At 29.3% G+C, this 13,809-nt stretch overlaps 2 protein-coding genes across 2 annotated transcripts; one reads left to right on the top strand and one right to left on the bottom strand.

Moving 5' to 3' along the window:
• Nucleotides 1-2,919: 2,919 nt before the first annotated feature.
• LOC113548866 (deoxynucleotidyltransferase terminal-interacting protein 2) lies at nt 2,920-4,542 on the bottom strand. The gene is made up of 4 exons (XM_026949952.1): nt 4,356-4,542; nt 4,082-4,218; nt 3,241-3,405; nt 2,920-3,172 (listed from the first exon to the last, which is right to left on the bottom strand). The coding sequence occupies exons 2-4, from the start codon at nt 4,193-4,195 to the stop codon at nt 2,954-2,956; spliced, it is 498 nt and encodes a 165-aa protein (XP_026805753.1). The 5' UTR covers nt 4,196-4,218; nt 4,356-4,542; the 3' UTR covers nt 2,920-2,953.
• Nucleotides 4,543-8,888: 4,346 nt separating this feature from the next.
• LOC113556110 (prothymosin alpha-like) lies at nt 8,889-11,325 on the top strand. The gene is made up of 3 exons (XM_026960868.1): nt 8,889-9,097; nt 10,268-10,488; nt 10,562-11,325. Exons 1-3 carry the CDS (start codon nt 9,072-9,074, stop codon nt 10,714-10,716), a joined length of 402 nt encoding a protein of 133 aa, XP_026816669.1. The 5' UTR covers nt 8,889-9,071; the 3' UTR covers nt 10,717-11,325.
• The last annotated feature ends 2,484 nt before the right edge of the window (nt 11,326-13,809 follow it).

Genomic DNA, 13,809 nt, shown 5'->3' with positions numbered 1-13,809 from the left:
CGTATTTTTGACGTAGGTATACGGGTTCCGTACTGACTTATAATCGTGGCACTCAACGTGTAACTATAATAATATACAGAGTATTATGTTTTTAAATTATTTTCAGATACAATTTAATCTTCTGAAATATCATTTATCTTTATAACATAATCGACATGTAATATTTTTAATATTTTAAGTTGCCATCCAGAATCTAGATGCACGATTGCTATATCTACGTATTTTATATTATAGGATGAGTATGACTAGTGCTCAAATTGGAAAAAAATATGTAGAGGAGTTCAACTTAACGATTTAAAAATTGCGTCCCAAGTGCATAATTATTTAACACTAACAAGTTGGGGTGGGGGGGAGGGGCTTCGCTGCCCTCTCCCACGACAAGACTAATATTTTTAGCTGCATTTTAGCTGCCCACATATAAATTAAATTTCAAGTATAATCCATGCAAGTGAATGTAAATTAATTTTTAATTTACACTCAATTTTCTCAAATTCACCCAGTATACTTCAAACATTCAGCCACTTAAAATGGCAATTTAAAAAAATAATTAAAATCCAATTTTGATGGCAATACTTTCATGTAGTAAAAATAAAAAAATAATAAATATCAACGTTTTGATAATATGAAAATATTGTTAATAAATAAGAAAGTTAATAATTACTGTTTTTATTACAAAGTAACTATATATTTTGAATTTTGATAAGTATATTCTTCGTCATTTACATTTCTCTTTGGACAACATAAATGGTCAGAGGTCAACTGATCTATTAATTATTACTATGCGTAACCAAGGTCCAAGATGTAACATAACGACCTGATTCAAATAAATTAACTCAAAAACCAATATAGTGTTTTATATAAGACGTAACATAAAATTATACAGTGAGTTTTGCTTAATGTGATTACATTGGTTCAGATCATTTTGATTCTATTAATCGATTGATTCCATATAACATTTCTTTTATTGATGAGTTTATATGTGTGTGTATGTTTAAAATTAAATTAAAATAAAGTAAAGAAACTAGCTACTTTTTTATTGTACTTAAGAATTTACTAATTTCATTTTCATATTAGCCTGAAATTAAAATTCATACTCAATTAATATAATGTATACATGATTTTTAATTATTTAAAATTAAATAAATAATAATGTATGTACATTATACCATTGATTATAAATAGTACTATTTATAATCAATGATTGTACCTATAACAGCATAACTTTTGGAACAACTGAAAAGTGTGAATTTAATTATTTAGGTAGATTGAGGCATAGGGCACTTTTGCCCATGAAAAATTACAGATCGTGCCTGGGCACACGCCTATGAACATTAGTAACATAAGATCTGGTTTGGGATTTTCAATTATAATTCCAATAAACAGTTGATTCTATAAACCAGAGATTACATTAAACAGAACTCACTGTATTAAAATAAATATTAATGTCACATAATTTGATAAATATAAGAGAATGATGATTTAATCTTAGTAATCAATGTAATAAAATGTAAATTGTAATACATGAACGCATATTACAACAAAATGATATATTACTACACTAGTTTTGTCCCAAAGATAGCAGAAACTGAGTGTATACATTCAATATTCAACATTAGGTTTTATTTTTTTAATTTACTATTGTCATGCCCATAATATATACAAACATTTTTTCTAAAAGTTCACATTTACCTGTGATAAATTAATCACATTTTATATTGCCTGGACAATAAAGAAATTGTTTAAATAATTATTCATATTAGTAAAAAATGATCAGATTTTCCACATTATTGTACTTAACAATAACAATGGTAACTAACAAAATTCATAAATGTTTTAAAAAAAAAAATTAGAGTACTAGTGTAGACTTGTAGTATGATTGAAATGTATAATTTTCGTATTATGATATTACACATTTTATTATGAAAAAGTACTTGTTATTTGAGTCATTGTGATAACGGTTATAAATTTTTATTCTAATAAAGCTTAAAATTAATATTTAGTTTACTAACTATTTTTGAATAATTTAATTTTATGAAGTTTATTCCTATACGTATACAGGGTGTAACAGATAGACTTGACCAAAAAAAAAATAAAAAATTATGCTTCTTAAATGTATGACAAAAATTGTTAATATTATATGATGAATTGATGAGTAAATAATTTAAAAAATATACTCATGTAGCAAATTCTTAAACATCTAAAAAATAAACTAATTGACTTAGAAAACTCTTTTTACCGTCAAAATTGTTCTTATAATCAGATTCACAAATTAGGCTATTTAAATTTATTCAAGAAATTTATTTTTTTTAGTACTAAAAAATAAACATAAAAATTATATTATACATGTAGTGCTAGGGTCTCTTAATGATAAATAAAAAAAGAATTGAAAATATTAATTAGAACAAAAGTTATTCCAAAAGTCAGTTCTATCTGTTATACTGTATATTTTGTAAAGAAAAAATTGCATATTTTTAAGATTATTTTAGTACATCAATTTCTAAGGGCTGGTCACATATTTTGTTTTTTAATATCTTATCAATGCGCAAAAATAATATGTTTTTCTATATTTAATTTTCATTAAAACTAACTATGATTCATTTTTTTTAAAGGAAGAAATTAGTGTTTCAAACATAGGTTCAAAATCAAAATTTCAAGAAGTTAAATACATAAAATCAGCAATAATATGTACTAATCTGTCTAAGAGTCCTAACCTTAATAAATAATTAATATGTAATACAATTCAAATTCTTTTTGAAAATATTGACAGTTTTATAACACAAAACTCTGTTTTAGTTCTTTTTTAGTATAATCGGCCTTACAATGAAATAGTTAAAAAAAGTAATTTTAATTCTTTAAAGTGAATTAAATGATAAATATTATTACACAACAAATGAATCAAACAATAAATTTATATTATTTCAAATGTACAAATAAGATGTTTTTAAACACATAATTACTTCCTTTTCTTTTTTAGTTTATTCATTTTCCTATTTTCTTTTCTTATTTTAGATGCCATTTTAGGATTAGCCATTAATATATTCTTGTAACGTTTTTTAGTAGTTTGCTTGAATTCTGCATCTGCTAAAAGTTCATCGACCATTGTACATTTTCGTTCCTTATTAGTGAGACGCCCACATTTACTTTCAAATGGTGAATCTACTACAGTACCAATCTAAAGATAAATAACACAAATACATTTGAGAAAAAATAATTTTTGAAATAAATATTTTATAAATTTACTTGGAAATATTTGGGATATGCTTCAGTTTCATTCTTCTTATAAAAACGTTTAGTATCTAATGCTGATCTCATACGGATTAAGTCGAGATCGTGTCGAACATTGTCAGTCAATTTAGTTGCTGGTAAATTAAACCAACCTTTGCCTTTAGTTTTTGCTTCTTCTTTCTAAACAAAAAATATATAATATACATGTAATTATAAATTTTAGCAAAATAAGGTATTTTTTATAAATAATAAATGCATTTTATTATATACAATTTTCTACTCATTAATTGAATATTATTTAAATATTAATTGTAGTACATTTTAAGAACAGGTACTAACAATATGTTAGTTGATGTCATACTACCATACTTTCTATCACTCAAATTTAAGTATTAAGTGAAACTGCTGTAAAATGTTTAATGGAAGATCTAAAAAATGATAGCCTTCTGGAAGTAGCAATACAGTATTAGAGAATATTATATTTATATTACAATGTTTTTAACTTTTAGATACAAGTCTTTTTTTAATGGTTATAAATTACAAGTAGTCTTTAATTTATATTACAACATGTTATAATAGGAATTTAACTTTATATAATATATTTTCATAAAATATGACGAGTATAATACCAACAACTAACAGAATCATAGATCATAATCAATAAAAATATAATTGATAAGTGTACATATTTATTAAGTCATTAAATTATTATTAATTGTGAGCTTTTAAAATGAATGGCATATTGGCATTATTGATTTCAATTTTTCAAACCAACATTGTATTGAATTTTTAAGTAGATTATTAATTATTAAATCAACGAAACCATACGACAATATGCAATAAATAACTGAAATACCTTTTTATTTCTTTTGATGATTTTTGAACTCTTTTCATTAACTGGAACCTTGTAATTTTTTTGGAAACCAGGTTTCAAAACGCTCTGACTCAGAAGTGCATCGACAGCATCCATGGTTTTATCAAAATAACGACTATCTATCGTAATAAAGTAGTAAATAACAATAATTATTTGATTTTACTACTAAATAGAAATCATTCTAATTTCTATACTATGGTATGGTTTGGGTCCATACTCTATACACTATACAGTAAGTTAGTAGTCAAATACTCACATGTCGGAAAATCGGTATTATTGTTTTTGGATTTTATGATAACTGACAATGATAAACGATAAGAGCTAACTATATAGACCGCGGTTGATGTATAATAATTATTATTCTAACCAAAGACCTTCAAATACAAAACTACGAATTGTTGTATGCACGGCACGGTTAAAGATATATCTACATCCATGATGCACGGTAAACAGAAAGTTGTCGAAGCACTGCTAACCTAACCTATAGCTGTGATCGAAACATGGAGTAACTATGGTAACTTACTCTATGGGTCGAAAGATATTGTATATTTATGTACACCTTAATGTGTTTTTCGAGAAAGGTAACACTTTTTATTTTCTTGTTTCCATTTATTCAACTAAATAGGGAGATTTTAGGGCGCGAATTAAAAATAAAAACATAATATGTGCCGAAACAAGAATTGTCAATTAAAATTTTGTTTTTATACTACCAATGTGTACAATTAATACATAGTTCAATCACGATTTAAGGTGTATAAACATACATGGATAGATCTAAGACCGTGGCACGACTTAAGATCTACCTTTTTTCAAGTATTTACTTATACTTAATTCTGTTACATAAATTACTCATTTAAAGCATTATAACGTCCGGGTTCGATATTTTAAATCGTAATTTCAATACTATTATTATATATTTTTAAAAATATAGTATGGTAATACCTTGACAAACAATTAGTTAATGTTGTTTCCTCCATGGTTAGGAAACAAAATGGTAGACCAGTCAGACCAGTCATCGGTGTATTCATAATTTTGTCATTATTTTTATAAACTTATTAAGTTATAACAATATAATATCCAAATCATTTATGATCCTCGTTTCGCATCTTGTTTCTTTTTAGCATTTCAGACCTAATTATATCGATTTTTCATCCCATTTCCGATTAAATTACTTAATACATAATGAGTAATAAATAGCAAGATATAAATTTTAGGAAATGTTGAACGTTATTACAATTAATCGCCTATCATAACGGTTAGGTAAACACTATGAAAACGATTAATTTAATGATGTATTTCAAATATAATAGTCTTATACCGTATAACTGCAAAAGATCAATAATTCAGTGTATAGACTAACTCGCGCGTCCAGCCCGAAAATATTCAGTTAGATGAAAACGTAAATATTTTTTGTATTAATTTATATATATTAATTTTTCAAACTGATTAATACATTAATATATTTTTGGTATTAAACGCGTGATATAATTTGATAGTAATAAAGTATACAATAGTCTATAATAATGTAGAATCCATTTATTGTGTATTTGTGTTAGTCACGACTCACGAGTAGTGGCGACCATAGAAAAATTATATAATAATATATTAGTATGCTTCAGCATGAAATCTTGTCGCCGATAGGCGATAACGCCGCACTCTGTCAGCACCGTCTAATGATATGATCTATATAGAATCGCTATAGTATTATTAATTATTCTTGCTTACGACGTGAAAATTAAATTCGATTACAACTACGCATCATATGTCAACTTTTCTTCTGCCGATACGATTATAAATTATAATGATATAATACCTTTAAGTAATATGTGTTCGAAAAAATATGAAATATTTTCTAGCAAAACGCTGCCAAGGCGTGCGCCGAACCAAGTCTTGACGGTCTCGTTGCGTCGGCGTGTCACGATCACATAAATTGTGGAACGTCGAGCGTACTTCAATAAATACATAATATTATGTTATTATAAATTTAAACATTAACATTACGTGTTGCCTAATGCAACTACAGTCAAGTAAAAAAAACTTGTGGAATGTAGGCGTTTAAAGAATATGCCGAACATTGTCAGAATATGATTAAAGAGTTTTGGAGAGAAAATAACTAAAAACAAAACTAAATCGGAAGAATAGCGCTTACGTAGTTGTCTGGAGACCGATATTTGATATTCGCCGAGAAAATATTTTGTCGAAATACGTTTAAAATATATTTGTAATTATAATGCAACATGGATCTAAATACAATTCTGAGAATCATATTCTTCTCGATTTGATTTTTTGTGTTGTTCCATTTATGTATAATATAAGGTATAAAACTGAGTAATGTACTGACGCACAATGGCCGCGTAATCGTCGTCGTTCTCCTCAATGGATTTCTATGCCATTGTGCACCCACTATTCTATTTATTTTATACTTATATAGTTATGAATACACTTTCGTGAACTCTATTCTCTAAATCGTTAAAACACATACATTTCGTTAATTTTGTTCATCATTATATTGTACAAGTAAACAATGGATTCTTTTCGTTTGTCAGTCAACTGTCCGCGTTAGACCATGTATGATACTTTGGTTTATTCTGTTTATTACATGCATTAAAAATGAATTATTAATAAGCTATAGAGTACTAATACTAACCACCAACCCTGCTACATTTTATAGTTTTATACGTATGAAAATAGAAATTGTGTAGTGTAATATTATTTTGTAGTTCGTAGGTTAGGAATTAGGATACAAAAATGTTTCAACGTTTCAGCTTTCGGGGAGGGTGCTCTGTACGGACAGAGCACCCTCTATCAGTTAATCAGTTGTCCGCACCCCTCGAAAACGTGCTGAACTTGTACTATACTGTATGTATTTGTATAGTCGTAATATAGGTATAATATTCGTTTGAAACAGCATTTCAGTCGGAGAATAGCATTTTTTTGCTTGGAAAATTGGAATTATCAAGACGCAGAAAAAATACCCTATCTTCCGGGTTTTTCGAATCATTATCTTTACTTTCGAGGAATAATATAATTGCAGCAGTCATCAGTGATCATCACAACATTTTTTGATTTTCTTATCTGAATAGTTAATGATCTAATGGCGTAATATTGAAATATAGCTGCCTAGCGTAGTAGCCTAAAATAATAATATAATAATGTTCGGTTATTTCCGTTAATAAATCGATCGTCGGTGTTCATGTGGCGTCCTTTGTGGTTTTTATATTATTATTACACCGCCGGCATCTGGCACGCGTCCTGCAGCTGCTCTGCCAAAGAACACGGTGTCGGTGTGTGTCACGAACACTTGAAAGACGAAAAAATTTTTTTTAAAAATATTGTAGATGTACGACGATCGTGTGTTGAATAATCGGTAGCATAGTGGGGATGGGCAGGAGGATATTCACTTTCTCGTTCGTTTCGTTATTTTGTACACCATACAAGCATTAACGTATACGGTTACGGTAGGTATCAACATCAATTACCAATATAATTGAAACAGTGAGCAAAAGATTAGTTTGAACTCGGGAGTTCCGAACAAAACTACCTATTTAATAGTCAGTCAATAGCAAAACGCTTTCAGTTATCAAAGTATTAGGAACTATATTATGATAAGATTCTAATAACTATTAAATTAGTAAAAACTATAAAATAATAACATATATTTTGGAAGTAACTAAGGATGCAAAAGTTGTAAAAATTCGTCATGTTTTGAATTATCTTAGCATCCACTACAAAACTAAAATTACAGAACACTGAACAGGTACAAACTACGAATGTACGATGAAAAAAGCCATTTTCGGCCTTAATAATAATATTATCGTTATTATTACGACACGATGACCGCTCCTGCTTTTTTTCACTGTGCGTTACTGCGATCGATGATTCGTAACCATCAACGCATAAAATAATATAATATATAACATATTCCTATCTTTTGGACGGGAGAAGAGATAGGTATAGCCGTAAAGGCAACCGCTTTCGTATTTCTACCATAGTTTTAAGAATGTTTTCTGAATTATATTTTACGGCGATTGCGAAAAAAGGTACGAACGGGTGATGAGGTGGCGGTGGACGACCAAAATATATATGACATGAGTCAAATGGCAAATACCATAATAAGCATTATATTGTTGGTTTTTCCTTTCCGTCATTATGGGTCGTAAACCTGCCATAAAGACCTCGATATTGTAATGTATTATTATCAGTTTATAAGCGTTGAAGTTGTAGGTATAAATATAAATGTATAATAATAATAAAACGTACGGCTAAATAATGTGGTGAGAAAAAGATATATGTAAAAAGCGAGCGAAATCGTCGGTCTACGGCGGAGGTGGGTGGTTGTGAACTCTTGATGGTCGGAGGGGTTGCGAGTGTCGTAAAAAAATAAAAGCCGACTGGAGTTGCCAACCGTAGAGTTGTTTACCGGGCAGCCCATAAAGTTGGTCACGCCGCCCGGATGTCGCTAGTCGGATTGGCTCAACCAATCGAGGTCACTGCGCGTGCGCTCTGCTGGTTCAACGGTTTTCACCCACGCCGACCTGACCCGCGGAATCGCGATCGATAGCCGTTCGATTTTGGTGATTAGCGGCACAAAAAAATTGGCCAAAACAAAATTTTTGACGACGAGAACCATCCAGAAGTCCATTTCCATATTCCTGAGGTGTTTGCGGTATTTTCGTTCCCCGGAAAAGGCCGAATCACCGTCGGATGCGGTCCGCCGGGATATCGATAGTTTTGGTGTGATGTCGATAGTGATGGGTACGCGTCGCGGTTGGCGTCCGGCGGCATTCCCTCCATTGTTGCCGCCGCTACCGACGCTTCTTCTCATTCGCGAAACTCAAACGCCGCGTCTCTTCCCTTTGTCGCGCTCGCTCTACGGTTTATTTATTCCGAGTCCGTTACCGAACGCACAACACAGTTCCTATTCGCTTTTCGCTTGCCCTTCTGTCTACAAACTCTAAAAATACCGCACACAATGGCCGACGTTGTAGCTGATGTTAGGTAAGTCTTAATTAGCATTGTTAATTATTGTTAATATTATTATTACTTACAACTATTATTACGATTATTATTATTATTAAGAGTATATGTATACTATTGTTATGTATTGTCACTGCATTTGCGCCGACGCGTTGTGGCTACTATACTAACGTCGCCGCTACCAGTCGGGGTGGCCGTTTTTTCCCCGTTCGCCGCGATCACGCGCATACTTCGTTGGACGCCGACGCCAATGCCGCGCCGAGACGTTGGCTCGCCGCGAGTCTTTGACCGCTGTCGACAATCATCGTTTCCCTTGACCCGTGACGACTCCCTGCGCGGAGGACTCAAATCGTCTATCCACCCTCCCAGTTAAACGTTGGCTTACTGTTTAAACTAAAACTATTTCCAATCCGGAAATCCGGCTTTTAGCGAATGTTACGGACAGGCGTGAGAATCACATGGTCGGGTGGCGTACGCTGTTGTTAATCCGAAATACATCGCTTTTCGACCTTGCCGATAGACGCAGAGTCGTTTTTTTCTCAATCGTTAAGCGTCTGTTTGAAGCGGTTCGCTTATCTTACTATGTCGCCATCCACACTCATGTCAGGACCCTCGCGAAAAAAACATTTTATTTATCGATAACGTATGATGTTTTTTGCTTATGCAGTTACGCTCCATTAAATTACAATTAACAGAGGTCAGCCATATAGCACGTTGACCCCTCGTTCTTATAATTATTGCCCCTGTAATTAGCCCATTAGTCGGTGTCAATATTAGTATAGTAGTAGACGATTAAAATGTTGCCCTCATATTGTGTCCACTCATTCCCTCGTTTGTTATGTAAACAAATTTAATACTTGATTAATGTACTCCTGTTATAAAGCAAATGCATTTGTTGGGTATAGTATAAATTTATTATTATTTTCAAAACTTGTTAAATGATTAAAGCTATTATTCAGTTTCAACTGTGCTGTAAACACCTGGACTATATATTGTACAGTCACTGCCCACCTGCTAGAATTCTTTTTATCACTTATTATAATTTCTATTTTTATTTGCTTGTAGATATATAATAATAATTGTATCTCTATGATGTTAAGTCAAATGAATGCTGCAATCAACTATATTTTTGCCTTTGTAATTAGAAAACAATTTTATTATATAATTTTTATGGTTTTTTATTTTCTTTAGTGAATCAATCACCACCCCAGAAAAGAAAGTAGTAGAATCGCCAGTAAAAGATAAGAAGGTGCCAGATTCTCCAGCCAAGAAAGTTGAATCTCCAGTGAAAGAAAAGGCTGCTGAAAATGGATCTGCAAAAGCTGAAGAGGAAGACGATGAAGTAAAAGAAAATGGTGCTTCAGAAGAAGAAGAAGAGGATGTTGAAAAAGAACAGAATGGTGACACCAAAGGTATGTTTTATTAAATATATATTGTATATGTATATTTGAATAAAATTAATTAACTTATATGTATTTATTTTAGACGAAGAAGAAACTGACAGTTGTCAAAAGGGTGTTAAGAGGAAATCTGGTGCTTCTGAAGCAGCAGTTGAATCTGAAGACAATGAGAAGAAGGCTAAATTAGAAGAAGCTGAAGAAGATCCAGCTACTGCAGAGCCCCAATTTGTCGAAGCGTAAACATATGTCCATGACATTAAATTATTCTAGACCCTGCCCTCCTTTTGTTATAATGATAACTACCATTTTGACTTCGAAGCAGATCTCTTTGATACATGAATTATAAACTCTCCATGTTCAATTTGTTAACTGCTCCAAATTATAATATGACGTACAAAATGTTTCCTTTTCTCAAAACTCGACAGCTCCGCGGTACTTTGATAATTAATTAATTAATTTTAAACTTAATTTTAAGTTAATGGTTTTTTTTTACGTCTTAATGAACTTGGTCAATTTTTATTTTATATCTTTTTACTATAGGATATGGTAAAATTATATTATACAAAAGTATAGTTTTAGACAAGGGATGGTTTCTTTTTAATATTAATATTGAAAACTATCAATATTTCTTTTAAACTACAATGTAAGTAGCTAGAAAATTAGTAATACCTGTTGTGGTCCCACTAGTAAGGTTTTTGTATTATATTCTACTTTAAATTTAAATAAACAATTTATCTATAAGTTCAAAGTGGAATACATTTTTAAAACTATGGTTGTAATTACAATTTACCTATTTAGGATAATACAGTTCTAGTATTAAATATATTTACCTATGGTAATTATATATATTATATAGTCTATAAAGTCCTACCTATTTTATTTTTTTTTACCCTTGTATACATCCTATTTCATTCAATTTTTCTTTGCATAAAATAGGTGTAATTTTTATGATTATTTAAAAATATTTTTCAATGTCCTGTTTTGGTAATACTAAAAATTGTGTATCTTACACAGTCATAAATTGTACTGTACTGTATCTGTTTTAATTAATAAATTGTCTAGAATGTATACCTGGCATTTGTGATTTACTATATTAACTAAAATCCTATTCAACATCGTTTTTTTATTTCATAAAAATGTTAACATTAGCTAATATTGTTAATAATTAATATTAAAAAAAGGGGTAATAACAAGTTCTGCAATTAATTTTAGTTTTTCAATCATAATAGTTTTGTCTAGTGTTATATTATTTTAGTTTCACTTGTAAATTAGTCAAATTAAGAGAACAATTGTTTTTTGAAATGACATTTTTAATACCTTAATATAATTAATATTTACTTGTTAGTGTCCTTTATGTTCATTAGTATCTCAATGGACTTATTATTTGCATAATGCAATTATAATTGGTTAAAGTAAGATTAATCAGAAAAGGTTTTGAAGATTTATTTTTCATTAACAGTATTATTGATGAAAAAATTCATTTATAATTGTAAGCTTTTCTTATATTTTTTATTTTGCATATGGTAATTATTTAATTGTCTGTTACTTATTATTAACACAATAAATTTCCAATCTATTTTAATTATAACAGATTATTGTTATTTGTGATTATTATTCCACAATAGTAGAATTTTAATGTATTTAGTATTATTTTTTTTTCTAATGATTTAATACGTTCTTGTTTTAGTACAAATTTGTGTCATATCTGTTATTAAAATGATAAATTTATTTTATTTTTATTTTGTATGATTATAAGGGTAATTTTCTAGAATTTTAAATTTAAGAAAATATTTCAAGTTTCCATTGATCTACTAAAATTTTTAATATGTTCTACCAATAAAAACAATTGCACTTGATCTTGCATTTGAAGTTTTGTCTAACTAATTAAACCAATATAGGTAACATATAAATCAGTGAATATATATTAGAATAATACTTTTATAACCATAGAACACAAATAAACCAAATTTCGTCAAATCAAATCAATATGTATATTAGCATACTATAAATAATTAAGATAAATTATTTCTAACTTATATGTGTAATATAACAGATAATGTTAAATTTTAGATTTTTATACCCTATATTTTTGTTGTAATTAAAATGTTTACTGATTTATTTTAAATAGTTATATTAGTGTTATGAGTTTTTTGTAGAATTTTCTCAATTGGTTTAGGGCATCAAATTTCTTGCTTTTTAATATTTTTAAATATTCATCGTTCATTAAAATAAAGTAATTGTTTTATTTTTTGGTAATTAAGCTACCTAGTTATATTGCATTGATTATTACAACATATTGCCTTAAATGTGAAGTCAATAGTCTTGTAGATAATTCACGTTGTGAGTATTTTTGTATACTTAATATTATATTGTATATTGTGTTATTATGTATGTTCCACTTGACACTTGCAGAATAATTTGAAAATAAATTAAATTATCCAATTCATATATTACTCAAACTATGCAATTTTAAAACAATTAGCTAATAGCTATACTTAAATTTATAAATATAATATGAAATTTAAATATTTAACAATTGATAATATTTGTATTTATATATTTTTTCTCTGAAGTAATAACGTGACCATCAATTACAATAATAAATTACATATTATTGGCCACTGTTTAGTGCTTAATATTTACCACAATAAAACTATAAAAATATAATCGTCATTTAAAAAGTTACATTAAAATGATAACAATAAGTGCGACAATTTTTTTCGGAAATCTAGATACTAGAAGTGTGCTTTAAATGCTGATTTATTTTAATACAAATGTAATACATATTTTTATCGTGTTGACTAAAATGTAGAAAACGTACTATGCTTTGCCGATTAGTTAAGGTATGATGTCATGGAATATATTATAATGTTATGTGTTCATCTCGAGACAAGAGCTTAGAGCCTTAGACGATATTATTATATTTACTTAATTCTTGTTAATCTTAATTTTCGATATAAGTCGGGATAAATGTTGTACGTGCGTCAATACGCTGAGCGAGTAATACTTCGCCACTCGACCATATTATATATTTTTGTTAGGTAATTATGTTTTATTATTATTACAAACGCTTAATCTTATAAGTAGTGTGTATGAGACACGTCAATTGCACCGGTTTTCGGAAAGAAACAGATCGACGGACAAATCTAGAGTAACGGAGTGTGGACTGAGTATTGAGTAATAACTAAAAAACTGTATATGAGTACTTTTTATTTTGTTATCATAATTCTTTTTTTTTTTTCAAACACTGAACGAACTCGGTACGAGACCGGTCGCCATTATTGTCCTTGTTGCTATTCGGCTTTCGCCGGCGTTGGTGACGTATCACGAACG

The sequence above is a fragment of the Rhopalosiphum maidis genome, chromosome 4 (genome assembly GCF_003676215.2).
Source record: "Rhopalosiphum maidis isolate BTI-1 chromosome 4, ASM367621v3, whole genome shotgun sequence".
Classification (NCBI taxonomy): domain Eukaryota; kingdom Metazoa; phylum Arthropoda; class Insecta; order Hemiptera; family Aphididae; genus Rhopalosiphum; species Rhopalosiphum maidis.
The sequence above is the reverse complement of the archived record's forward strand: the minus strand, read 5'-3'. Positions and strand labels throughout refer to the sequence as shown.

Bases quoted from the DNA above. Each gene is read 5' to 3' on its own strand.
- LOC113548866 (XM_026949952.1), bottom strand. From the start codon at position 4,195: ATGGATGCTGTCGATGCACTTCTGAGTCAGAGCGTTTTGAAACCTGGT. The intron at 3,406-4,081 runs GTATTTCAGTTA...TTTTTTGTTTAG, and splicing joins TCATCAAAAGAAATAAAAAG to AAAGAAGAAGCAAAAACTAA. The intron at 3,173-3,240 runs GTAAATTTATAA...ATTTATCTTTAG, and splicing joins CATATCCCAAATATTTCCAA to ATTGGTACTGTAGTAGATTC.
- LOC113556110 (XM_026960868.1), top strand. From the start codon at position 9,072: ATGGCCGACGTTGTAGCTGATGTTAG. The intron at 9,098-10,267 runs GTAAGTCTTAAT...TATTTTCTTTAG, and splicing joins GACGTTGTAGCTGATGTTAG to TGAATCAATCACCACCCCAG. The intron at 10,489-10,561 runs GTATGTTTTATT...TATTTATTTTAG, and splicing joins ACAGAATGGTGACACCAAAG to ACGAAGAAGAAACTGACAGT.